The 20,992-nt window shown below is 45.1% G+C and overlaps 1 protein-coding gene across 1 annotated transcript; it reads right to left on the bottom strand.

Moving 5' to 3' along the window:
- Positions 1-19,633: 19,633 nt before the first annotated feature.
- On the bottom strand, positions 19,634-20,665 carry LOC119655335 (myb-like protein P; the record flags this gene model as incomplete). Its single annotated transcript, XM_038061179.1, has 1 exon — positions 19,634-20,665. A coding segment is annotated over exon 1 (963 nt), but the record flags the coding sequence as incomplete, so codon positions are not given.
- Between the last annotated feature and the right edge of the window lie 327 nt (positions 20,666-20,992).

Below are 20,992 nucleotides of genomic sequence, written 5' to 3'. Positions count from 1 at the left end.
ACTCAGCATGCTCAGCATGCTGGGCAGCTAACCCCCAAAGTCCACCATAATACTCTTTCGCTTCCGTCACCGAGAACTGTATTGTCTGGACGCTCTGTTGGGATTCGTTGAGAGATCTGAAAAAGCTCCGCTGGTTCCTCGCGTATGTTGCATTCTGGACACGTCTGGAATAACTTTCGCCATACCGTCGTAACCGACTGCATATGACAGAAAGTTTCTGTTTTAGTGTGTCCAGAATTTCAACAACGGGTGTCTCACAGGGGATGGCATAGTTCCGGTAAACCCTCTTCACTTTATTTCTCACCCGTCTGCTGGCACTGCCAGTGCTGATCTGAATCAGTCTAGCAATGTCCTGCCTTAGTGAGTCCCGCCGACGTTCCAGACGAATTTTCCATGGTGGATCTCTTTTGTCACTCAAACCAATAACGCGAAAGCGAATCTTCTGACCGTGCAATCTAATAGTCGCAACTGCACGACAATACACAAGTGATTGTAGTTGCAGCAGCGACATATCAGCACACAGTCGAGATGCAATCTCATCATTGATTTGAGATAGAATTCCCGGAGTTGCTGGAGATGCATAGAGCCTGGGAATACCTGGTCTATGCAAAGGATCCATATCCGAGAATTCCATACACCCTCTTTGGAATTCGTCCCGAACCTCAGCGGAAACCTCAGCTGGACGGTGAAGAAGAGTGCTTCGGCGAGTACTGAACGTGTTGCCTGCAGTGCGGCGGACCTAAAATTTCTCCTTCTTCTCATTGTTGGTGGTGCATTTTATCCCTAGCTGCCAGGTATTGAGATAGCTTCCTTAGTGAGTAATCTGCAAGACTGCAAAGTTCCTGCACTTTCCTCACCTACCCCCTGAGACGCTGCGGTGGCGTACAGCCATTCAGACTGAAGCTATCTATCCCTCCTCCTTTCACAACCGGGCTTGGGACCGGCTTCGGCGGAGTATTATTATTATGATTTTTCAGTACTGTCCGGATTTCAATCTTGCGTAGGAAAATAGAGTTTAACTCCGCCATGCTATTAACATAGTATGCTGGTTTCAAGCCCAGGTAAAGGGGTAGGGTTTGACGCGACGTACATGGTACTATCCTCAGAAAAACAAAAATAAAATCTTGAGATAAGGGAAAGAGATAAATATAGTGGGAGTTATTCCACTGTGCTAAATCCTACTTGATCTCTTTTGATGACAGGTCCCGTGGCAGGCCACCAAAAAAGTGCATCCAATGTCGTTAGGAACGAGATGTCTGCGGCAGAACGGGTTCCGGTCCTGTCGAGAAATGAGCAAGGTTCTCTTAAGAAAGTTAGTCCGAGCAAAACAAATACGTGTCTGCATGCTAAATGCTAACACCCTAACTGGAAAGACCGACGAACTCGCAAAAGCCCATCGGAAAAAGCGCTTTGATATCTGCGTTCCGCAAGAAATTCTATGGTCCGGTGCCAAAAGCTGCGACATAGAACGCAAACGCGGTAAAAATGGCTATAAACTACTTCATTTTGGAAGTCCATACATTCAATACGGTGTTGGCATTGCCATCTCAGAGGCTTTCCATGATGAAATTAAATAAATTTGACTGAACAATGTGGGAGACCAGATAAAAGCAGCAGGATCACTCTCCAGATCATTCGATATCAACAACGGTCTATGACAAGGGGATGCCCTATCATGCGTCCTCTTTAACCTGGCCCTCGAGAAAGTGATCCGTGATGCTGGGGTAAATGGAAGTGGTACAATCCTCTTTAAATCCATCCAACTACTGGCCTATGCTGACGATATCGACATCATGGGAAGAACCACCCGAGACGTACAAACTGCCTTCATCCAGACCGAGCAGGCGGAGCGAGATCTTGTGCTGCATATCAATGAAGGCAAGACAAAGTATATGGTGGCAATGTCAGCATCGAAAACCAACCAACCAAGAACATCAAACTGGTTAAACAGGAAGAATAAGGATAGGAGAATACAACTTTGAGACCGTTGACAATTTCTCCTATCAAGGGTCGAAAATCACAACAGACTACAGTTACGATGAGGAAATCCGCGCACGGTTGTTGTCAGCCTACAGAGCCTATTTCAACTTACAAAAAATATTCCACTCGAACCGTTCCAGCATAAGGTCAAAGCTCTTACTGTATAAGACAATGATCTTGCCAGTTCTCATGTAATCCTCGGAGACTTGGGTTCTTAGCAAGAAAAATTGCGAACTCTTGGCCACGTTCGAGAGAAGAATCCTCCGAAGAATTTTTGGCCCCCAACATGAGGATGGACGATTCCGTAGCCTACATATCGACGAAACCTATGAGCGATACCACGACCGTCCGGTTGTGGATAAAATCCGACTCAATAGGTTACTGTGGGCGGGTCACTTAATTTGTATGGATGAGGATGATCCAGCCCGGAATGTCTATAAGGCCAATATCTGTGATAGAAAAAGAAGACGAGGCAGACCCTGCCTAAGATGGAGCGATGGCGCCAGACAGCTTTTAGGGATATCGAATTGGTGGACCTCGGCGCAAAGCCGGGATGTCTGGAGTTCCTTATTAAGGCAGTCCTAGACCGGATACCGGTTATTGTGCTGTTGATGATGATGATGGAAAATTTGATGATCGGCTGATGAAACTCACCATTATATCAGCTGATCACACTATTTACTTCTTCACCACATACGCATCACAGACAGGTCGACCTGATGCCGAGAAAGATACCTTCTGTCAACTTCTCAAAGAAAAGACTTGTAACGTGCCTGCTGATAACTATATCATCAATGCCGGCGACCTTAATGGTCATATTAGCGAAAAGGCAGACGGTAACAGGTGTCATGGGGGAAGGGTTCGGAGCCCGCAATGAGGGTGGCGAGCGTATAATCGAATTTGCGGACACCCATGACCTTGTTTCATCAAACGATTGTCTCATCTTCCTACATTTTATAGTAAGAACAGTAGTAGTATAAATATGTGTGTTCCAACCCATTTTCATATAAAAATCTTGTGGTTTTGGGAGGGCATGCGTGTTCTAAACCAGTTTCATGTAAAAATCTTGTCGTTTTGTGCTGGCCGGTTTGGCACGGGCTGTGTGCGTGTTAGTTGGTGCGTTGGGCTCTGTGTCGGCCGGTTTGGGTCGGGTTGTATGCGTATTTGTTGGTGCGTTGGGCTTTGTGTCGCCCGGTTTGGCTCGGGTTGTGTGCGTGTTTGTTGGTGCGTTGGATTGATAAGGGGAGGCGGTGGTTGGGCACGGGTATGTTTGTGGGGGTTGGCGTGCTTCTTGTTGCAGTGCGGGGTGTGATAAGGTGAGGTGGCGCCTGGATTGTTATGATTTGTGGTTGGGCTGATTTTGTTGTTGAGGTTGCTGATAAGGGGTGATCGTTTGAATATGCGTATTGCTTCGATGATGGGAGTCACTAATGGGACTGACTTTTTTGTGGTTGCTGATAGGGGGTGATCATTTGAATATGCGTATTGCTTCGATGATGGGAGTCACTAATGGGACTGACTTTTTTGTGGTTGCTGATAAGGGGTGATCATTTGGGTGCCATGTGCATATTGCTTGGTTGATGGGAATTGTTTATCATGTTGACATATTGGGGAACGTGTGAATATTGGACCGCAGGTGAATATATTGTAAGTTTGGAAATGATGGTTTTGTAGATTTAAATGTACTTGGGCTGATTTTCTTGACGTTGCTGATACGGGATCATCGTTTGAGTGCCATGTGCTAATTGCTTGGGTAACGGGAAATCGCTTATCATGTTGAAATATATTAGGGAACGTGTGAATATTAAACCGCAGGCGAATATATTGTAAGTTTGAAAGCGATGGTTATCAGTTGTGAAGGAAGATTAGAAGTGTTAAGCGATAAGCTATGTCTTCGATTGAGCGGTTATCGCACAGAGACAAATATTGTATATGTGAACAAGTATGGAATAGTTTTAAAATTATCAATGTGAAGATTGATTCGGGTTATCTGGAGGTTTATATGACACCTGAGGATGGTTCAAGGGTGCTTGTACTAAGCTCAAGGAATGGAGAGGATTGCAAAACTGGAAATTTCGATACGACATTTGCATTTCAAATCTGGCAACATGAGATTGAAGTGTTTGGTGTGTGCGCCATTCCGCTCACTCCCTGAAGGGAATAGTGTATTTTTATTGGCACTTTGCTGTTGTTGTTTCAGGTAATGGTGAAATTACGATAGTGGGAAAAGTGTTGCCAGGTTTGACTAGATGTAAAACCAAAAGGTGTGTCCATTCAACGACATAGATGATGGTGATGATGTTGAATGGGTGCAAAAATATGGAATAAATGAATTTGAAAAAGAGGAGGAGGGAAGAATTAAAGAAGCCGAAATGGAAGTCATCATGATTATTATGGAGACGATATCATACGAATTCAGCGGGAGTTTGATCGATTGATTCGAAGAAAACAAAATAACATAATCTTCATCGGGTAAAATCATTGCAAAAGAGGAGGGGGATAATGGAAGATCTAAGAAAACTTTTCGCATAAGGAGTGGTTATCTGGAGGCTGTTGATGAGGGAAATCTTGAAGTTGATTTAGCTGAAAGAGAATTTTAAATAGTTAATGATAAATTTTGAAATGTGTATATCCAACCTGTAAAATTTTACGTTTGTTTTCATTGCAGGGTAAATATACAGAATAAATAAACAAGTCGGGAAACCGGAAGCTTGACGCTTCAGGTACAAAAGGTTTTGTGTTGCCCTATGTGAGGAGCATAACGTAGTTCTCCATTGGCTTACAACATTGACCCGAGATATTGAAATCGCTCAGTTCTGGGCAGGTTACACCCATTGCCAGAACTGAGCGATTTAAATATCCCGAAGGGCAGGTTCTGCCATTGTCAGAACCAGCCAATGGAGAACTGCGTAATGAAATTGTTTCACGCATTAATGCAACCTGGATGAAGTGGCATTCCCCAACTGGTGTTCTTGGTGATCGACGTATCAGCGCACGTTCCAAATCTAAAATTTACTGCAATGTCGTCCGTCTGTCGCACTCTGTAGTTCTGAGTGTTGGCCGACTATAAGGGACAATGAACGGCGTCTTGCGGTAATGGGGACGAAGATGTTGCATTGCACTGGTGGCGTAACACGTTTTGATTACGTCTGAAAGGAAAATATCTGCGATCGATATGGGTTTGCACCGATCGTGGAAAGACTGCAAGAGGGGCGTTTTCGTTGGTGTGGCCCATAATTCACGCTAACGAGAATTCACCAACCACTATTGTTCAGAACATCGAAAGCAATGGTAAGCAACCAAAAAGCCGGCCAAAACAATGGTGGCTTGATACGCTGGATAGGGATTTAAAGGTCTCGAGATTACATCCTGATCAGGCATTTGATAAAATAAAATGACGAAACCGATCACCACGAGCCGACCCCGCTTGTGAACTGAAGGCTGAAGAAAAAGAAAAAGATGTGAGGAGCGACGAATGCATTGCCCTCTATTTTCTGGAAAGCGATTTAAATAAATCATTTGATGGAAAGCCCTGTGTCGATAATGGTCAACCTCATACGCTTCACAGTCTGAGTTTAATATTATTATTATAGCAAATGCGAACAATTTTACCAACATCAAATATAAACAAGTCGGGAAACCGGAAGCTGGGCGCTTCAGGTACGAAAGGTTTTGTGTATTTCTTAGTACGTAGCACGTAATAAATGCATATACATGTATACATGTATTATGTGAGAATATCCACTTTCGGATGATATTGACATTCATTGTCTTGAATTTGCAAGGAAGCGACAACTTTGACGTATTATAACTTTGTTAGTAATATTGCAATTTCGACCAAACTTGGTGAGATCATGCTCTATATTATACCCTATATTATTGCGAAATTTCATGGTGCTAAAATGAACTTAAAGGGGGCCTCGCAGCCAATTACTAAAAATTATGGTAATGTACTATTATTAACTTTATTTGTATAGATATCAGTATGGAAGGTATTTCGGAGCCCAGGCACCATATAGTGGCAGCCTCCTGATTTTTTTCAGATTTTTCGGTTTGGTAGTTTCTGAGAATGGCCCCCTTAAAGGAATGGTCACTTTCAACCCCCCGCACTACCCACCTTTCCAACAAATGTCAAAACTAAGACCGGCTTCGAAAAGTACTAACCGAGACCTTTAATTTGATACCCCACATGAGTATATTTGATGCAAAAAAAATTTACACCCCCCTTTTGCATGTATGGGGACCCCCCCTTAAATTCAACGTAAAAGGATGTAATTCACTGTATGCGTTCACAGTTCCCACCTTTGTACCAAATTTGGTGTCAATCGCTACAACCGTCTCCGAGAAAAATGCGTGTGACGGACAGACAGACAGACAGACAGACAGACAGACAGACAGACAGACGGACAGACAGACAGACAGACAGACAGACAGACAGACGGTAAACCGATTTTAATAAGGTTTTGTGTTTACACAAAACCTTAAAAAGGGCTAGGGAGAATTAGATTCTTCTTGAATGGAATTTTAATATTTCACTCGAATTTCTATTATTCTCCTTAATTATGACGTCAGCATCTTATTTGTATGGCTTAGGATGCTGTTAATTAGCACAAAATTGATAAGTTTGAACTTCTATAACTTTGACACTAATAGTTGGATTTTCATGGAACTTGGCATGTGTATGCACGAGACTGTCTTCTATGCCGGTGCATTTAGTACACCTAGGATGAACTTAAGCGGATCCCTCAGGGATCGTCAACGATCCTTCACGGGTCGTTTACGATACGAGGAGTGGCGCCCCCGAGGTGCCCGAGCAAGTAGTTCTGTCTCCCAAGCTGGCATAATACTTGCGTCCTAGGTAGTAGCCTCGAGAAAGTTTCTCGGTGAAGAGCGAACTGCGAATGACCGATACACGCCGAGACAAACTGGGAGTCCCTGGAGCCGTCGAGAATTCCTTGTCGACGTCGATGGGGTGATGTGAGCCTAGCTCTGCGAAGGTGGTAGTTATGGCGTATATCAGGAGCCAGTCCCTTCGGGACTCTGGTCGGGTAGTGTGCATTGAACCGGTGTTAGTAGACCGCGTTGCCCAGAGCGAGCGCTGATACGTCCGTGAATTCCGGGATCAGCTAAGCGTAGGTCAGGCCACTGGGCTAGGGGCTGTGTCCCCGAGGGTATACCCGCTACTGACTATTGCGGCCCGCTCCCTTGCACACGATGCGCTGGTAAACAACTCAAATAGAGAATAAAAACAAACGAAACGAGGAGATAGTGGAAATGGAGAGTGAGCTGGCTGCGCTTATTCGCAGCACGAAAATGCGCCGTTCGCCCCAGCGCCCAGCGAATCACGCAATAAGGGCTGAAATACCCGACGAGACATTGGGACGCGCAGACCGAGAGAACGACTCGCAAAATGATGCGGCACCTGCAAGCAGATAGGAACCCAGACCATACCGTACAGTGCTATAATTGGGAAAGAGGCGCAGTGGAAACTACCGAAACTAATCAAATGGTTTCGAATATAAGCCGAGTGGAAGGACTGTCGACTACTCTGGCGCAAGCTGAAGATGAAAGGCTTATTAAGAAATGCACGGCAGTTGTGACGCACATGCGATCTGCGACGTGTCTCCAGAAAAACGTCGGCAAGGGGGTGAAAAACGGGCTAATCGAACTGGAAGAGCTCCTGGACAGGATTTCATACTATAGGCAAACATGGAAAGTAAGACAAAATCCGCAGGAAGCAGAAACAACCGCGCTTCCCGAGGAGGACAACACGAGTACCAAACGGATCGCTGACAGCCCATTGCAGAGCGAAGTTGGTAAAAAACGAGGAGGAAGGAACATCTGAAGGAGACTTCACTCAGCTACTCTCCAGGGCCGAAATGAAGAAGGCGAAGAGGAACAAAAGACAACAAGGCGTCGTGCCATCAGAAAAACCTCTGCCTAAAACTAAGGCGGACACGAAGGACGGAGCATCAAAAGAAATGGTGGGGAGACGAAGGAGGACTAGACTACCAGCTTTGCTTATTAAGCCGGACGGAAGGCAAGACTTTTGCGGAAGTCCTCAGCGAAATCCGTTACAAAATTAAACCCGAAGACAACGGAACGGAGGTGTCTTCCATACGTTAAACGAAGGGTGGTGTAGTCTTGGTCGAACTAGGTCCGAAGACTATAAATAAAGTCACGTTCTGTGAAGCAGTCAAGGGGCTTCTAGGAGAAAAAGCTTTGGTTTCCAGCCTGGAACCCACGTGTGCTTTGAAAATCCGAGACCTTGACTGTCTCACGGAAAAGAACGAGGTAGAAGAGGCCATCAAACGCGAATGCCCGGAGGTAACCAATGTCCGGATTGGTATCACCTCCGCGAACTCCCGAGGCCAAAAACTCGCTGTGGTGGAAGTTGCCGAGCAATACGCGAGGAAGCTTCTAAACAGCGGGAAAATCAGAATTGGTTGGGTAGTGTGTAGGATACGAATTCGGGCCGCCCCAACCAAATGTTACAGATGTTTGGATTATGGGCACACATCTGCAAATTGTCGGGGACCTGACAGAAGGGCAATATGCCGTAAATGCGGTCAAGCAGGCCATAAAGCGAACACCTGCAAAGAAAAGGAAAGCTGCGTCTTATGCAGGGACCGTAGCGCGACTGATGAGAGCGTTGCGCACACTGCGGGATCGGGGCGGTGTCCGGCTTTCAGAGCAGAACTGGAAAGAGCTAGGATACGGTCAACCGCTCACGAGTTGCTAGCGCAGTTCACCGCGGAGACCAAAGCTGATTTAGTGCTCATTAGTGAGCAGTACCGAAACAAGGGCCCGGTTTCATGGCACCCATCTGGCTTCGGGACGGCACCCTCCGGAGGGTTCTTGTCCAAGGCCGAGGGGACGGCTTTGTTTGGATTCGGTGCTCAGGGATAACGTTTTTTAGTGTCTATCTTACGCCGAATGAGAATATGCCGGACTTTCGTCGGAGGCTTGATGCTTTGAAGAACGCTATCTTAAGCACGAATGGGCGCATCCTGGTCGGGAGTGACTTCAATGCTAGGGCACTTGAATGGGGCATGCCTCACACAGATTCCAGAGGGAAACGAATTCTGGAAATGGCGGCGAGAACAGGACTGGTAGTTCTAAACACCGGATCCACCCCAATGTTACGGCGCCCGGGCTGCGAAGGAAGCATTCCAGACGTAACCTTCGCATCGGAATCACTGGTGTCGCTAGTGGACGGGTGGCGAGTTTTGGAAGACTTCCCGGCAAGTGACGACCAATACATTGCTTTCGAAGTGGTGGACACAAACTCTCGGTGTGCGCCACCCCAGCGATCTTTCTGTGCATGGAACGTCGCGAAAGTGAACATCGGGAAGTTTGTCGAAACTCTGGGGGCAGGTGGGGCCACGCTGGAGGGTACTCCTGGGGGCGGTAGCGCCGCTGCTGACACTGTCGTAAATTCAGTTATGAACCTATGATAACGACGGTCTGCGGAGCCTCCATGCCCAGGAAGACATCGAGGCGCGGCAAACATTCCATGTATTGGTGGACAATGGAAATCGCAGAGCTCCGGAAGGAGTGTCACAGGCTCCGCCGTTTAACACAACGTCTAGGCGACCGGGAGGAGGCATGTACCATAATGATGAAGTGCAAATCAGCCAAAAGGAGACTCTGCAGCGCAATAAATAAGAGCGAAGCTCGCTGCTGGCAAGATCTTGTCGAGGAGGTGAATGGGGATCCTTGGGGGCTCGGTTACAAACTGGTAACCCGAAAAATCGGGGCTCTGCGGAAACCCTGTTCACTTAAGGCCGAGCAGATGCGCTCCCTGCTCTATGAAACACTAGAGGGTCAAAGGTGGATGGAGGTCACGTCGGGAGTAGCACAGGGATCCATCCTAGGGCCGGACCTCTGGAACGCTACCTGTGACAGTCTACTTAAACTCGACATGCCAGAAGAGTTGCGCCTGTTCGGCTACGCAGATGATGTCGCAGCGCTTGTTGCTGGAGGCACTGCCGAACAGGCGCAAAGCAGACTCGGCATATCGATGCGACGGATAAGCGGATGAAGACTACTCATGGTTTCAACCATGCACTGGAAAAAACCGAAGTAGTTATCCTGACTAAAAAGAGAATTCCGACCCTGCGCCCCATATAGTTCGGCGAGTCGATAATCGAGTCAAAATCAGCGGTAAAGTACCTCGGGTTGACTCTTGACTCCAAGATGAGCTTTTCTGAGCAAATCCAAGCAACAGCGAACAAGGCTGCGGTTGGAGTTTCGGTGTTAAGTAGGCTAATGGCAAACATTGGGGGTCCTACGTCTAGTAGGCGATGTCTCCTGATGAGTTCAACGCAATTACCCAATTTTTAAGTGGGCATGGAGGCTTTCTGCCTGCACAAGATTGGAAAGGCGCGTTCTCCGAATTGTGTATTTTGCAATGGAGTTGTGGGCGACGCCCACCACACTTTTTTTTCTTGTGGAAGGTGGGATGGGGTTCGTCAGCAGCTCTATTTAAACACAGGGGATCTCTCTCCAGACAACATTGTGGAAGAGATGCTGAGGACTGCTGACAGGTGGAACCGTGTTGCCCATTACGTTCTGGCCCTTCTCGTTGCTAAGAAGATAGAACTCGACCGGTGGAGGAGCCGGATTGCAGGGGGTTCCTTGAACTGACAGTTGCCTTCCTCCTCTCTCCTCCCGTTGGTGAAAGGAATTCCTTGATTTGAAGGCTCCGCAAGGCGGGAGAGTTCGGGGACTAGCCTGAAGTTATGTGACAAACGGTTCCAGGCTAGCTCTCTGACGATGGGGAGGTGTTTAGCTGGTAGTCCGACGACGTATCGAATCGGGAATCCAACACTGTGTGCGTATTTTCATTCACCTACCCTATTTAATATAAAAAAAGGCAAGTTTTTTAGTCAATTTCTAAAAGTTGATAATATACTGTTAATAAATTTATTTGAGCAGATAACGGAATGGGACATCTCTCGAAGATTAGATTTCGCGCGAAATTGCTAAGTTTGAACACTTATGTGAAATAAGTGTTTTACACAAAACCTTAAAAAGGGCTGCAGACAAATAGATTCTTCATAAATGCAACTTTAATATTTCACGCGAATGTCAATTATTCCGGGTAATTATGACATGAGCATCTGATTTGTATGGCTTTGGAAGCATTAAATTCGCGCGAAATTGCTAAGTTTGAACTGCTATAACTTTGGCATTGATTGCCAGATTTCCACGAAATTTAACACGTATATACGAAATATTGTCCCCTATGCTGGTACAAAATTTTTAGGTTGAGTAGTTTCCGAAAATGAGTCCTGTCTCACTTCAAGTGCGTACATTTTGACTCCTTACTCACGCACTTTGCAATTTATGCCAAAACTAATATCAGTTTCGGAAAGTACAAATCGAGACCTTTCATTTGGTACCCTACACATATATCCGGTAAAAAAATTTTTGAATCCGCCCTTTGCATGTATGGGAAGCCCTCCTTTAAACTCGACCTAAATTTATGCCACTCGCTGTATGCGTGGGATTTCATAGCTCCCATTTGTCCACCAAATTTCGTTCGGATCGTTTTACACAAAACCTTAAAAAGATGATTTTTTTTTGTAGATATTTATTTATTGTTCATTCTTTTTCTTTATTATATAAGTTTGAAAGGTTTTCACTTTCGGATATTTATAAATTACATGGCAATGTGGTTTTGAACAAAACCATCGAGACTGCAAAACGATTTCCTTCAATGTGTGTCCTCGTGTTTTGTCATACCATTTTGGGAGTTTTTTTTAGTGAAAACTTGAAGGGCTCTAACTGCATCCGATCCTTTAGGAAGTATACGTTGGCATGATGGAACTTTTTTCTGCCGCTCCATGCAGCTAATGCGTGATGCTGTAATTTTGGCACCTGGTGCTCCCTTTGTTCTTGTTGCTCCTGATTTTCTGTCATATTGTTTGACGAACTTTATCAGCTGACTGATTTTTGATTTTAAAATGCTCATTTGGTTTAGTAGAATGTTTCTTTATCAGAAGCTCTAAGTGAGTGTTCACGGGGTATAGGGCAGACATGATGCTCCACTTGAATGAGTAAATATCTTTATTTTTTACGTTGACATATGCACGTTTTTGGGCTATGTACTTTGGGGATGGGATAATATTCGTTCCTCTCAGTGTTTTGAACTCATTTAGGTTTAATTCACAATAAGCTAACATTAATAAAGCCCATCCATTGTCCTTCTCTTGAAACCCTTCCATTTTTGTTTGCAAAACAAAACCTTATTAAAATCGGTTCAATGTCTGTCTGTCTTTTTTTTTCGGCGTTGGAAGGAGGAAAGGTTCAAAACCTACTGCTGCCTCCTACCACGCAGTTATATGAGACTTCTACTCACTAAAATCACCTCCTTCTCATTCCATTCTCCCCACGGAACTCCTAGAAAGTATTGCGTCGCGGGGCTGGATCAGCTTTTAACTGCGGCTCATTATGGTTCTCTCCCTTCCTTGTTTTCGTCGTAGTTCTTCCTGCCTAAGTTGTTGGTGAATAGTTTGCAGTTCCCTTACAGCTTGGTTCCAGGCATCCGTTGACTCCAGCATAAACTCCCCAATGTTTTCGGGTGTTAAACGTCTTTCTGCGACCGCTTCCATTCTTGTTCGGTGCGTGGTGAATCTGGGGCAATCAAATATGACATGCTCCGCATTCTCAGCCTATCTTGGGCAGCAAATCGATGTAAATAAGCACGATAGCCTCCATGATCACTCAAGAATTGTGTTAACTCGTAGCTTAATTCCCCATGGCTTCGTTCAAACCATCTCCGAATATCCGGAATGATGCGGTATGTCCAACGACCAGTTTGGGACTCGTCCCATCGCTTTTGCCACCGTTCGATAGATTCCCACCGTGCCAGCTGCCGTCGAAATGCGCTAGACTCTCCAGCTGCATACGTTTTGTCGTAGAGTCGCCGGCCTTCCTTCGCCAAGATGTCTATGGGGAGCATCCCTGCTAGTACATATGCTGCTTCTCCTGATGTTGTCCGATACGCACTGCATACCCGGAGTGCACTTAGCCGATACGCCATTCCCAATTTTCGGCAGTTCACTTTGTTATTCAGAGCAGTTGCCTAAACTGGAGCTGCATAGAGTAGCACGGAGCTGACTACCCTAGAGAGCAGAAGACGTCGACTTTGTCTTGGCCTACCAGTGTTCGGTAGTATCCTCGAGATCGTTGCAGCGATGGAAAACGCTTTAGTTGCGGCGTACGCAATGTGTCTTTTGAGGTTGAGTCTTCTGTCAATAATTACTCCCAAGTATTTGAGCGATGGTTGGGAGTAAATTGTTTTTTTCGCCAACTTTGTTTTTTTCTTCTCTTGCCAATGAGAACTAATTTTGTTTTATGTTCAGCAAATGAAAGGCCAGAATTTCTCAACTAGGAATTGATCTCCCATATCGCTTCATTTGCATAGATCTCGATCTCATCTTGGTACGAAATCCGAATTGTTTTCGGAAAGGCCTCCTTCCTTTTCCGCAACAGCAAGCAGTCTGTTATATATGCGAATGGTATTGACCAGACATATCGCTCTATATGAGGAGGGGTCACCCAATGGTTTACCTACCTTCGGAATGAGTATTAGCTTTTGTACCTTCCATTGCTCGGGGAATTCTCCTTCCTTAAGGCATGCCGTGAAAACTTTGGCAAACATTCCTGGCGCTGTCCTGATGGCCACTTTCAGGGCAATGTTAGGGATTCTATCCGGTCCTGGAGTCTTTTTTTCAGTCAATCTTTTTGCTGGCTCTAGAACCTCCTCAATTACCACTATCGGAAGTTCGTCGGGATTTAAATGTACTATTCACATCTACTGGGAATAGAGTGTTCACTATATTCTGCAACAATTCTGGACAAGTAATCGGTGGGGAGCGCTCGCCTTTTAGTAATGACATCACCGACCTATGCGCTTGACACGAAATTTGGTGAGAAAGTCCAGACAAGCAGCGACTGATATCCTCCTACGTTGAGATTTAAGAGGGGTCTCCATACATGTAAAAGGGGGTGTAAAATTTTCTTTCACCAAATATATTCATGTGGGGTATCAAATGAAAGGTCTTAATTAGTACTTTTCGAAGCCGGCCATAGTTTTGAGATTTGTTACAAAGGCTGGGAGTGAGAGGGGTGGAAAGTGATGATTTCTTTAACGGACCCACTCTCAGAAACCACCCAACCGAAAAATCTGAAAAAAAATCATGAAGCTGCCTCTATATGGTGCCCAGGCCTCAAAATACACATACTTCATATCGATATCTGTTCAAATTAAGTTAATAATAGTATATCACTATATTTTTGGGAAAATTGAGTAAAACCCCCCTTAAGTTTACCTCAGAGTTATAAAAGTTGGTGGTAGTATAAAATATAATATGAAGCATATTATCTCCAAGTTTGATCAAAATTTTACCATTCGTAACAAAATTACAGTAGCTCAAAGTTGTGTTTACCGTGTAAATTTACAACCCGAAGTACTAAATCTGACATGCTAAATGAATATTCTTAACAGGGCTACGTAGAAATGGGATAGTTCTACACTCAAATATACTCACACAAGAAGCAAACAAAACCTTTCATACCTGAAGCGCCCAGCTTCCGGTTTCCCGACTTGTTTTGCACTATTTATGGCATAATATTATTAAACGCGGCTCTAACTCATTAGCACTCAATATTGCATGCATCTTTGTATTAAAAGACTTGATGCTCACAGCGCATTCACTGTCCTCATCCATCGCTTTTATAAATTCAGCAAAAAATTCAATGTTAAACTTGAATGCCATGCGCTGCTCTAACGCATTACGAAGGTATTCCAACAAAGGAGCTTCCATCCTCTTTAGAAACTCGGTGGGTTTCAATCCGGTTACTAAAACAACCTTTCACTCTTTTGAGGTTAGCATCAATTGCTCCGGTCGCGTTTCGCTTGTGGGAATTCGTTCGCAGATGAAACTGCCACAACGAGCATCCTATCTCGATTTTGCAAGATGAATAGATTTTACGAAAACTTTTATATCCCCGATTACAACCAATCAGTTTTTTTATTGTTTACAAAATTTACAAGTTCTAATTTAGCATAAACTGAGTTGTTATTGTTCCCATTTACAAATTGCCTCCCTCCAGTCAAACTTGCACTTTTTACGCACGGCAAGGCAAACACACACACACAATCAGTTTTATCTTTATTATAAATTCACGTAACTTAACACGCAAATTCCAATTTATACCGACGGCAACACAATCAGTTTTCTCGTTCGTTCGTCCGTATTTACTTGCGCGAATTCGTTACAAATTAACGGAACTCAACTATTTGTATTAATTTATTCGATAAGCGATGCCAGTCACCCCAAGCAATACGAACAGGGCACTCCAACGATCACCTCTTATCAGTAACCATAAGTACATTTTAATCTACAAAACCATTTTCAAACTTACAATATATTCACCTCCGGTCCAATATTCACACGCTCCTCAATATGTCAACATGATAAGCAATTCCCATCACCCAAGCAATATGCACATGGCACCCAAACGATCACCCCTTATCAGCAACCACAAAAAATCAGTCCCATTAGCGACTTCCACCACCCAAGCAATACACACATTCAAACGATCACCCCTTATCAGCAACCCCAACAACAAAATCAGCCCAAGCACAAATCATAAAAATCCAGGCGCCACGTCGCCTTATCACACCCCCATCGCAACAAGAAGCACGCCAACCCCCACAAATATACCCGTGCCAAAACCACCGCCTCCCCTTATCGGTCTAACGCACCAACAAACACGCACACAACTCGAGCCAAACTGGGCGACACAAAGCCCAACGCACCAACAAACACGCATACAACCCGAGCCAAACCGGCCGACACAGTTTTAAGTTTAAGTTTTTTTATTCATGATAGTGACTTACGCTAATACATAATTGATTAATTCTAGCTTAAATATTAAGCTTAACTAACTTAGCTTTATTTCAATGGGTGGCTATTACAATTGTTTGGCCTACCCGACCTTCTGTGTAATTTATTACTTTAATTGCATTAATTTTAATACATAAATCTTCACATTTCTTTTGTACTAAACTGAACTATTTAAAGACTGCGCTTGCACTAAAAGCGCCAGAAGGCATTACTTACTTACTTAAATACTTAAAACTAACTAAGTCTAAACTTAATCTAACTTAATCTAACAATAAATACTTAACCTACTATATACAATAGCACATTACATATCTTGTGCTTAGCCTCGATGTACCCCTACCAGGCAGGGAGAATCATATAGGGAAAGGATGGCGGGTTTAAGAGCTTCGCTCACTATTTGGCAGGGCCTTAGGAAGTTGGCCAATGGGAAGGTGCTACCCTGTTGGTAGAGTTGCCGGATTAGTGGATTTGGATGATTCTCCGTTCTTTCGAAGAACCGTTCCACCAAGTTGAGAACGAATTCTCGAAGAGGTTGTACCTTGGCGCGCCGATATACCTCGGCGTTTTTTCCAACCTTCTTGGTTTTCCAATTATAGGAAAGACCAGTGCAGTACCTTAATATCCGGCGTTCGAATGCCTCACATTTGGACATAGTTCGGGTGGAGCAAGTGATCCACGTGGGCGCTCCATAGCAGATAATGGGTCTGATCAGGGTCTTGTAGAGAGTCAGTTTGGCCTTGGTGCTGAGTCCTACCTTCTTTCGAAGAAGAAAGTAGATCCTACTGAATGCACCGCGTGCCTTACCGATAGCGAGCTCAAGATGTGGCTTGAACTTAAGGAGTTCGTGAAGTTTAACTCCTAAGTACTTGATGGTCTGGGAATTGCTCACTATAGTGTTTCCGATCTTCATTTTCAAGCGTTTAGCTTTTCTATGGATTCCTCTAGAACCTAGGTATCTAGCTTTCCTCCGGAAGGTGCAGAATTGCGTTTTGGCCTCATTAATCTTAATGCCCCATGCCAGGTAATATTTGCCAAGGTCTTTCAAGTATCTCTCGACCGCTTTGGCTGCCCTGTTGGGGTGGAGGCTTGAAGCGAAGATGAGAGTATCATCGGCATATTGAACAAGTTCGGTGCCGGGCTCGGGAGTTGGGACGTCAGCCGTGAAGATATTGTAAAATGTGGGTCCAGAAATGGATCCTTGCGGTACTCCCGATGTTACCGACAAGAGATCGGAGAATTCATTCCCCACGCTGACGTAGAATACCTATCTTCGAAGAAGCTTAGTGCAATTCTAATGATCGGAATTGGGAACTCAAGATCAATCAGTTTGTATATTAGTCCGTTTACCCATACGGAGTCAAAGGCCTTTTCTAGGTCTAATGCACATGCTACGGTCGGTTTATTATTGACGTTAAGTCTTGCTACGACGGTGTCGTGAAGGTAGCTAAGTGCATGTTGAGTTCCGTGCTTGCTGCGGAACCCGAACTGATGGTTCGGTATAATCTCTTTGAGATTGCAATATTGGACTAGCCCGATGGTCCATGCTCTCTCAAAAAGTTTGCCTAAATTGGATAGTAATGACACGGGTCTAAAGTTTTTAGGCTCAGTAGAGCCGCCTTTTTTCCGGATCGCAATTATTTTAGCTACTTTCCAGGTGGTGGGAAAGTAGCCATTATTTATGCAGTTATTAAATACTGCCAGCAAAAATTTGATGGAGACTCGGGGAAGTTGCCTAATTACGTAATTAGGAATTTCGTCAGATCCGGCTGATTTTTTACCGTTTAGGTTTGAGGTCAAGTCGGTGAGCTGTGATAAACTCAGAAATTGTTGCGAATCCGTTGGTTTTACCGAGGAGTTCGTTTGGGAGAATGTGACTAATCTATTTGAATGCCTAGAGACAAAGTCGGCGATAGTTGTTTCAACCATCGACACTATTGCCGGGTTACTTTGAGGCGGAGGGGTATTGAGCTGAGACTCAAATGATTGCGCAAGGACTTGCGCCTTTCTGGCGTCTCCGCAGATTGGTTCCTTGTTCCTGGTAAGAACGAAATTACGGGACTTATTTTTCCCCGCTAGCCTATTTATATGTTGAAACATATCTGGCCCGGGTTTAATATCTGCGAGATTACGGGTTAATTCTTTATTGCGGAATTGCGCCACCATTTCCCGGATAATTGTACTCAGGCAATTAATCCGGGAGAGCAATGCTTTGTATTCAGCATTAACTTTATTTCCATTTTTATGGAAGTTGCGCTTGAGGTTCCTGCGCCAAATCTGTCTGACCTTCATATGTAGCATGATATCATGCGGGAGTTTGTTGTATACAAACTCATCGACTTTGATAAGCCTGGTATTTCTGCGTGTAGCAGTATTGATGGCGTCCGTGGCCAAAATGATTGCTTCGTCGATTCCTTTGTCCGACAGATTGCGATCTGTAGCGAGTTTCTTCAAGTTCAGCCTTGGTGCTAAATCTGACTTGAATTTGTCCCAATCAGTGTGGGCGAATGACCTGATGGTTATCTTAACTCGCTTCTGCAGTTGTGAAGTTGAGGCCATTTTGAGTTCAACTGCAAAATGGTCGGACATGCCTGGCAAGGTTTTACAGGAAGTTACCTGAAAACTTTGCTTGGTTTCATCAGACAGCAGGAAAAAGTCAATGATGGATTGACTAGCGGGTCTTGTCGGCGAATCCGGCGAGACCACCTCAAGGTTGGCTGGCGTGAAAGGGTCGTGGATCCAGTTATACAGGGTTTTCCCATTTAAATTTTCTGCCTTATCGCCCCAGGATTTGTGCCGTGAGTTAAAGTCGCCACCGAAGATAAGATATTTGGATTTTAACTGGAGATCGCCCAAGACTTTTAAGTCATGGCCCAGTTTCTCACTTGGGGAATTGTATTTGAAATAAACGGAAACTACCAAAATCCGTTTATTATCGGTAGTTTTAACTATTGCCGCTGCAGCGGAACAGACTAGTAAGCCCTCGATGACGACTTCCTCAAAATGGTAGTCTTTTTTGACTAGAAGGGCAGCGCCCGTGTTGCTGTTATGCCGAATAGTGGTATATCCGGTGAAATTGACATTATGTCTGTGGTTTAGGTGGGTCTCCGAAACGCAGAATATGTCTGCTTTCAGAGTATCAACCAACGCTTGGGCAGTGGCACGTTGGGCGTGTGAGACCAGGGACGCGGAGTTAAATGTGACTATATTTAACTCCATAAGTTCATGAGTAGTTGGATTGCGGCAATCTGCCGCTGCTCATTTGTTTGGGCGGAAGCGAGGCTTTCGACCAAGTTCTTGAAGGCCAGTTTGTTGCCTTGTGGAGCTTGAGGTGCAGCTCTAGGAAGCGTATTCCTAGCTGCTTGGGCGTATGATACACCTGGCCGGGACAAGCTTTGTGACATCTGTGTCACTGTTTGCTTGGTCCTCGCCGTTTCTGCATTTTTTCGCGCCCTGCCAGCTTCCCTTCTGGCAACCATATCTTTGTATGCCGGGCATCCGCGGTAGTTGGCAGGATGTCCGGTCTGGCCGCAATTGCAGCAATGCGGCACCTCTGCCGATGGTGTGGGGCATTCCCCGCGAACGTGTTTTTTTGCGCACTTCACGCACCTGTGCACAATTGAGCAGTTAGGGGCAATGTGCCCGAAGTTCTGGCAGTTGTAGCACTGCACTTCTTCAATTGGCTTGACTTTCTCAAGCGAAATCTTCTGGTGAAGTATATACTTAATTTTTAATACTTCACTGAGCTCTTGGGAGGGCTCGAAGGTGGCTATGAAAAGTCCCGATTGAGACCTCATCGGGAGTGCCGGGTTCTGGCTGTGCAGAAGCTTATCTGCACGCGTAATTAGATTGGCCACAGTTTTCACTTTTAATTGCGGGTAATCTTCATTGATTTCCCGCAATATGTCTGCTGGGTCTGTCTCCCTGTGGAGACCGCGAATAACCAGCGACTTTGTTCTAAGGGTCGGTGGGGTGCTGGTGGTGGCGTGAAGCCCTTTCTCTCTTATGAGAGCGAAAATTGCAGCATGGTCTTCTACCGTCTCGGCGAAGATGAGGGTCTTGTCAGCCCTCGTGTTCTTCAGGGTTGCTTTCAACCCTTTCTCTTTAATAAGTCGTAGGAACTGCGGTACATTTAGCCTGTACCCAGTTATCGGGGGAATTTTGGGTTTCTTAGGGGTGGCTGCTTGGGGAGAGGATTTTGGGGTGGTTGGTGGGGCACTAACAACGGTGGCACTAACCTTAGTCCTATTTGCTGACTTCTTTTTTCGGACGACGAAGTTGAAGGGGTCTCCTTCCTCCTCCTCGATGATGACCTCCGGGCACATGCCGTCATCTTCTTCATTTTGCTGTTCCTGTCGTTGCTGCTGCTGCTGCTGTTGTCGCTGCTGCTTCCTCTGCTCCTGCTGTTGTTGTCTTTGTTGCTTAATTATCTGCTGCTGTTGTTGTTCTTGCTGATGGACCGGCTGCCTCCCGGCCATGTTGGCTGCTTTTATTTCCGCCATCTCCTGCTGCAGCTCCTTGATGAGCGCCAACTGGCACTCCAACTGTTGGGCCATGTCGGCCTTTTCCTGCTCGAGCTCCGCAATCCTGATGAGCAGGCTCGAATCTGCTTCCATCTTTGTTGTAGGGCCCGTTGCTCCCTCTTCCTCGGACGAAATTTCGTCCGGTAGAACTAACTTTGTCCTCTTGGCGGACATTATTGTCCCCAAGCCCGTCCTTGGTTCACTCTGAAATAAAAGAAATTTTCCTTTATTTGCTTCTTTTATTTTTGTTGACAGTGTCCAATTAATATTGGTGCCACTGTTAAAGGAACAATACTTCCTTTGGTCTTGCTCTCACTGCACTGTCTTCACTTTTCCTTTCCACTTCCGAACTCAACTTTTGATCCAATATGCCCGAAGGCGTTTTTTTGGTACACACTGTAGTTTCTCACTTTGCACGACGTCTGTTCGCCACGAAGTCTCGGAGCGAACTGGCCGACACAGAGCCTAACGCACCAACAAGCACGCACACAACCCGTGGCAAATCGGCCGGCACAAAACCACAAAATTTTTATATGAAAGTGGATTAAAACATACATAATTATACTACCA

The sequence above is a fragment of the Hermetia illucens genome, chromosome 4 (genome assembly GCF_905115235.1).
Source record: "Hermetia illucens chromosome 4, iHerIll2.2.curated.20191125, whole genome shotgun sequence".
Lineage (NCBI taxonomy): Eukaryota > Metazoa > Arthropoda > Insecta > Diptera > Stratiomyidae > Hermetia > Hermetia illucens.
Note: the sequence above shows the minus strand (reverse complement) of the source record. Positions and strands in the feature narration are given on the sequence as shown.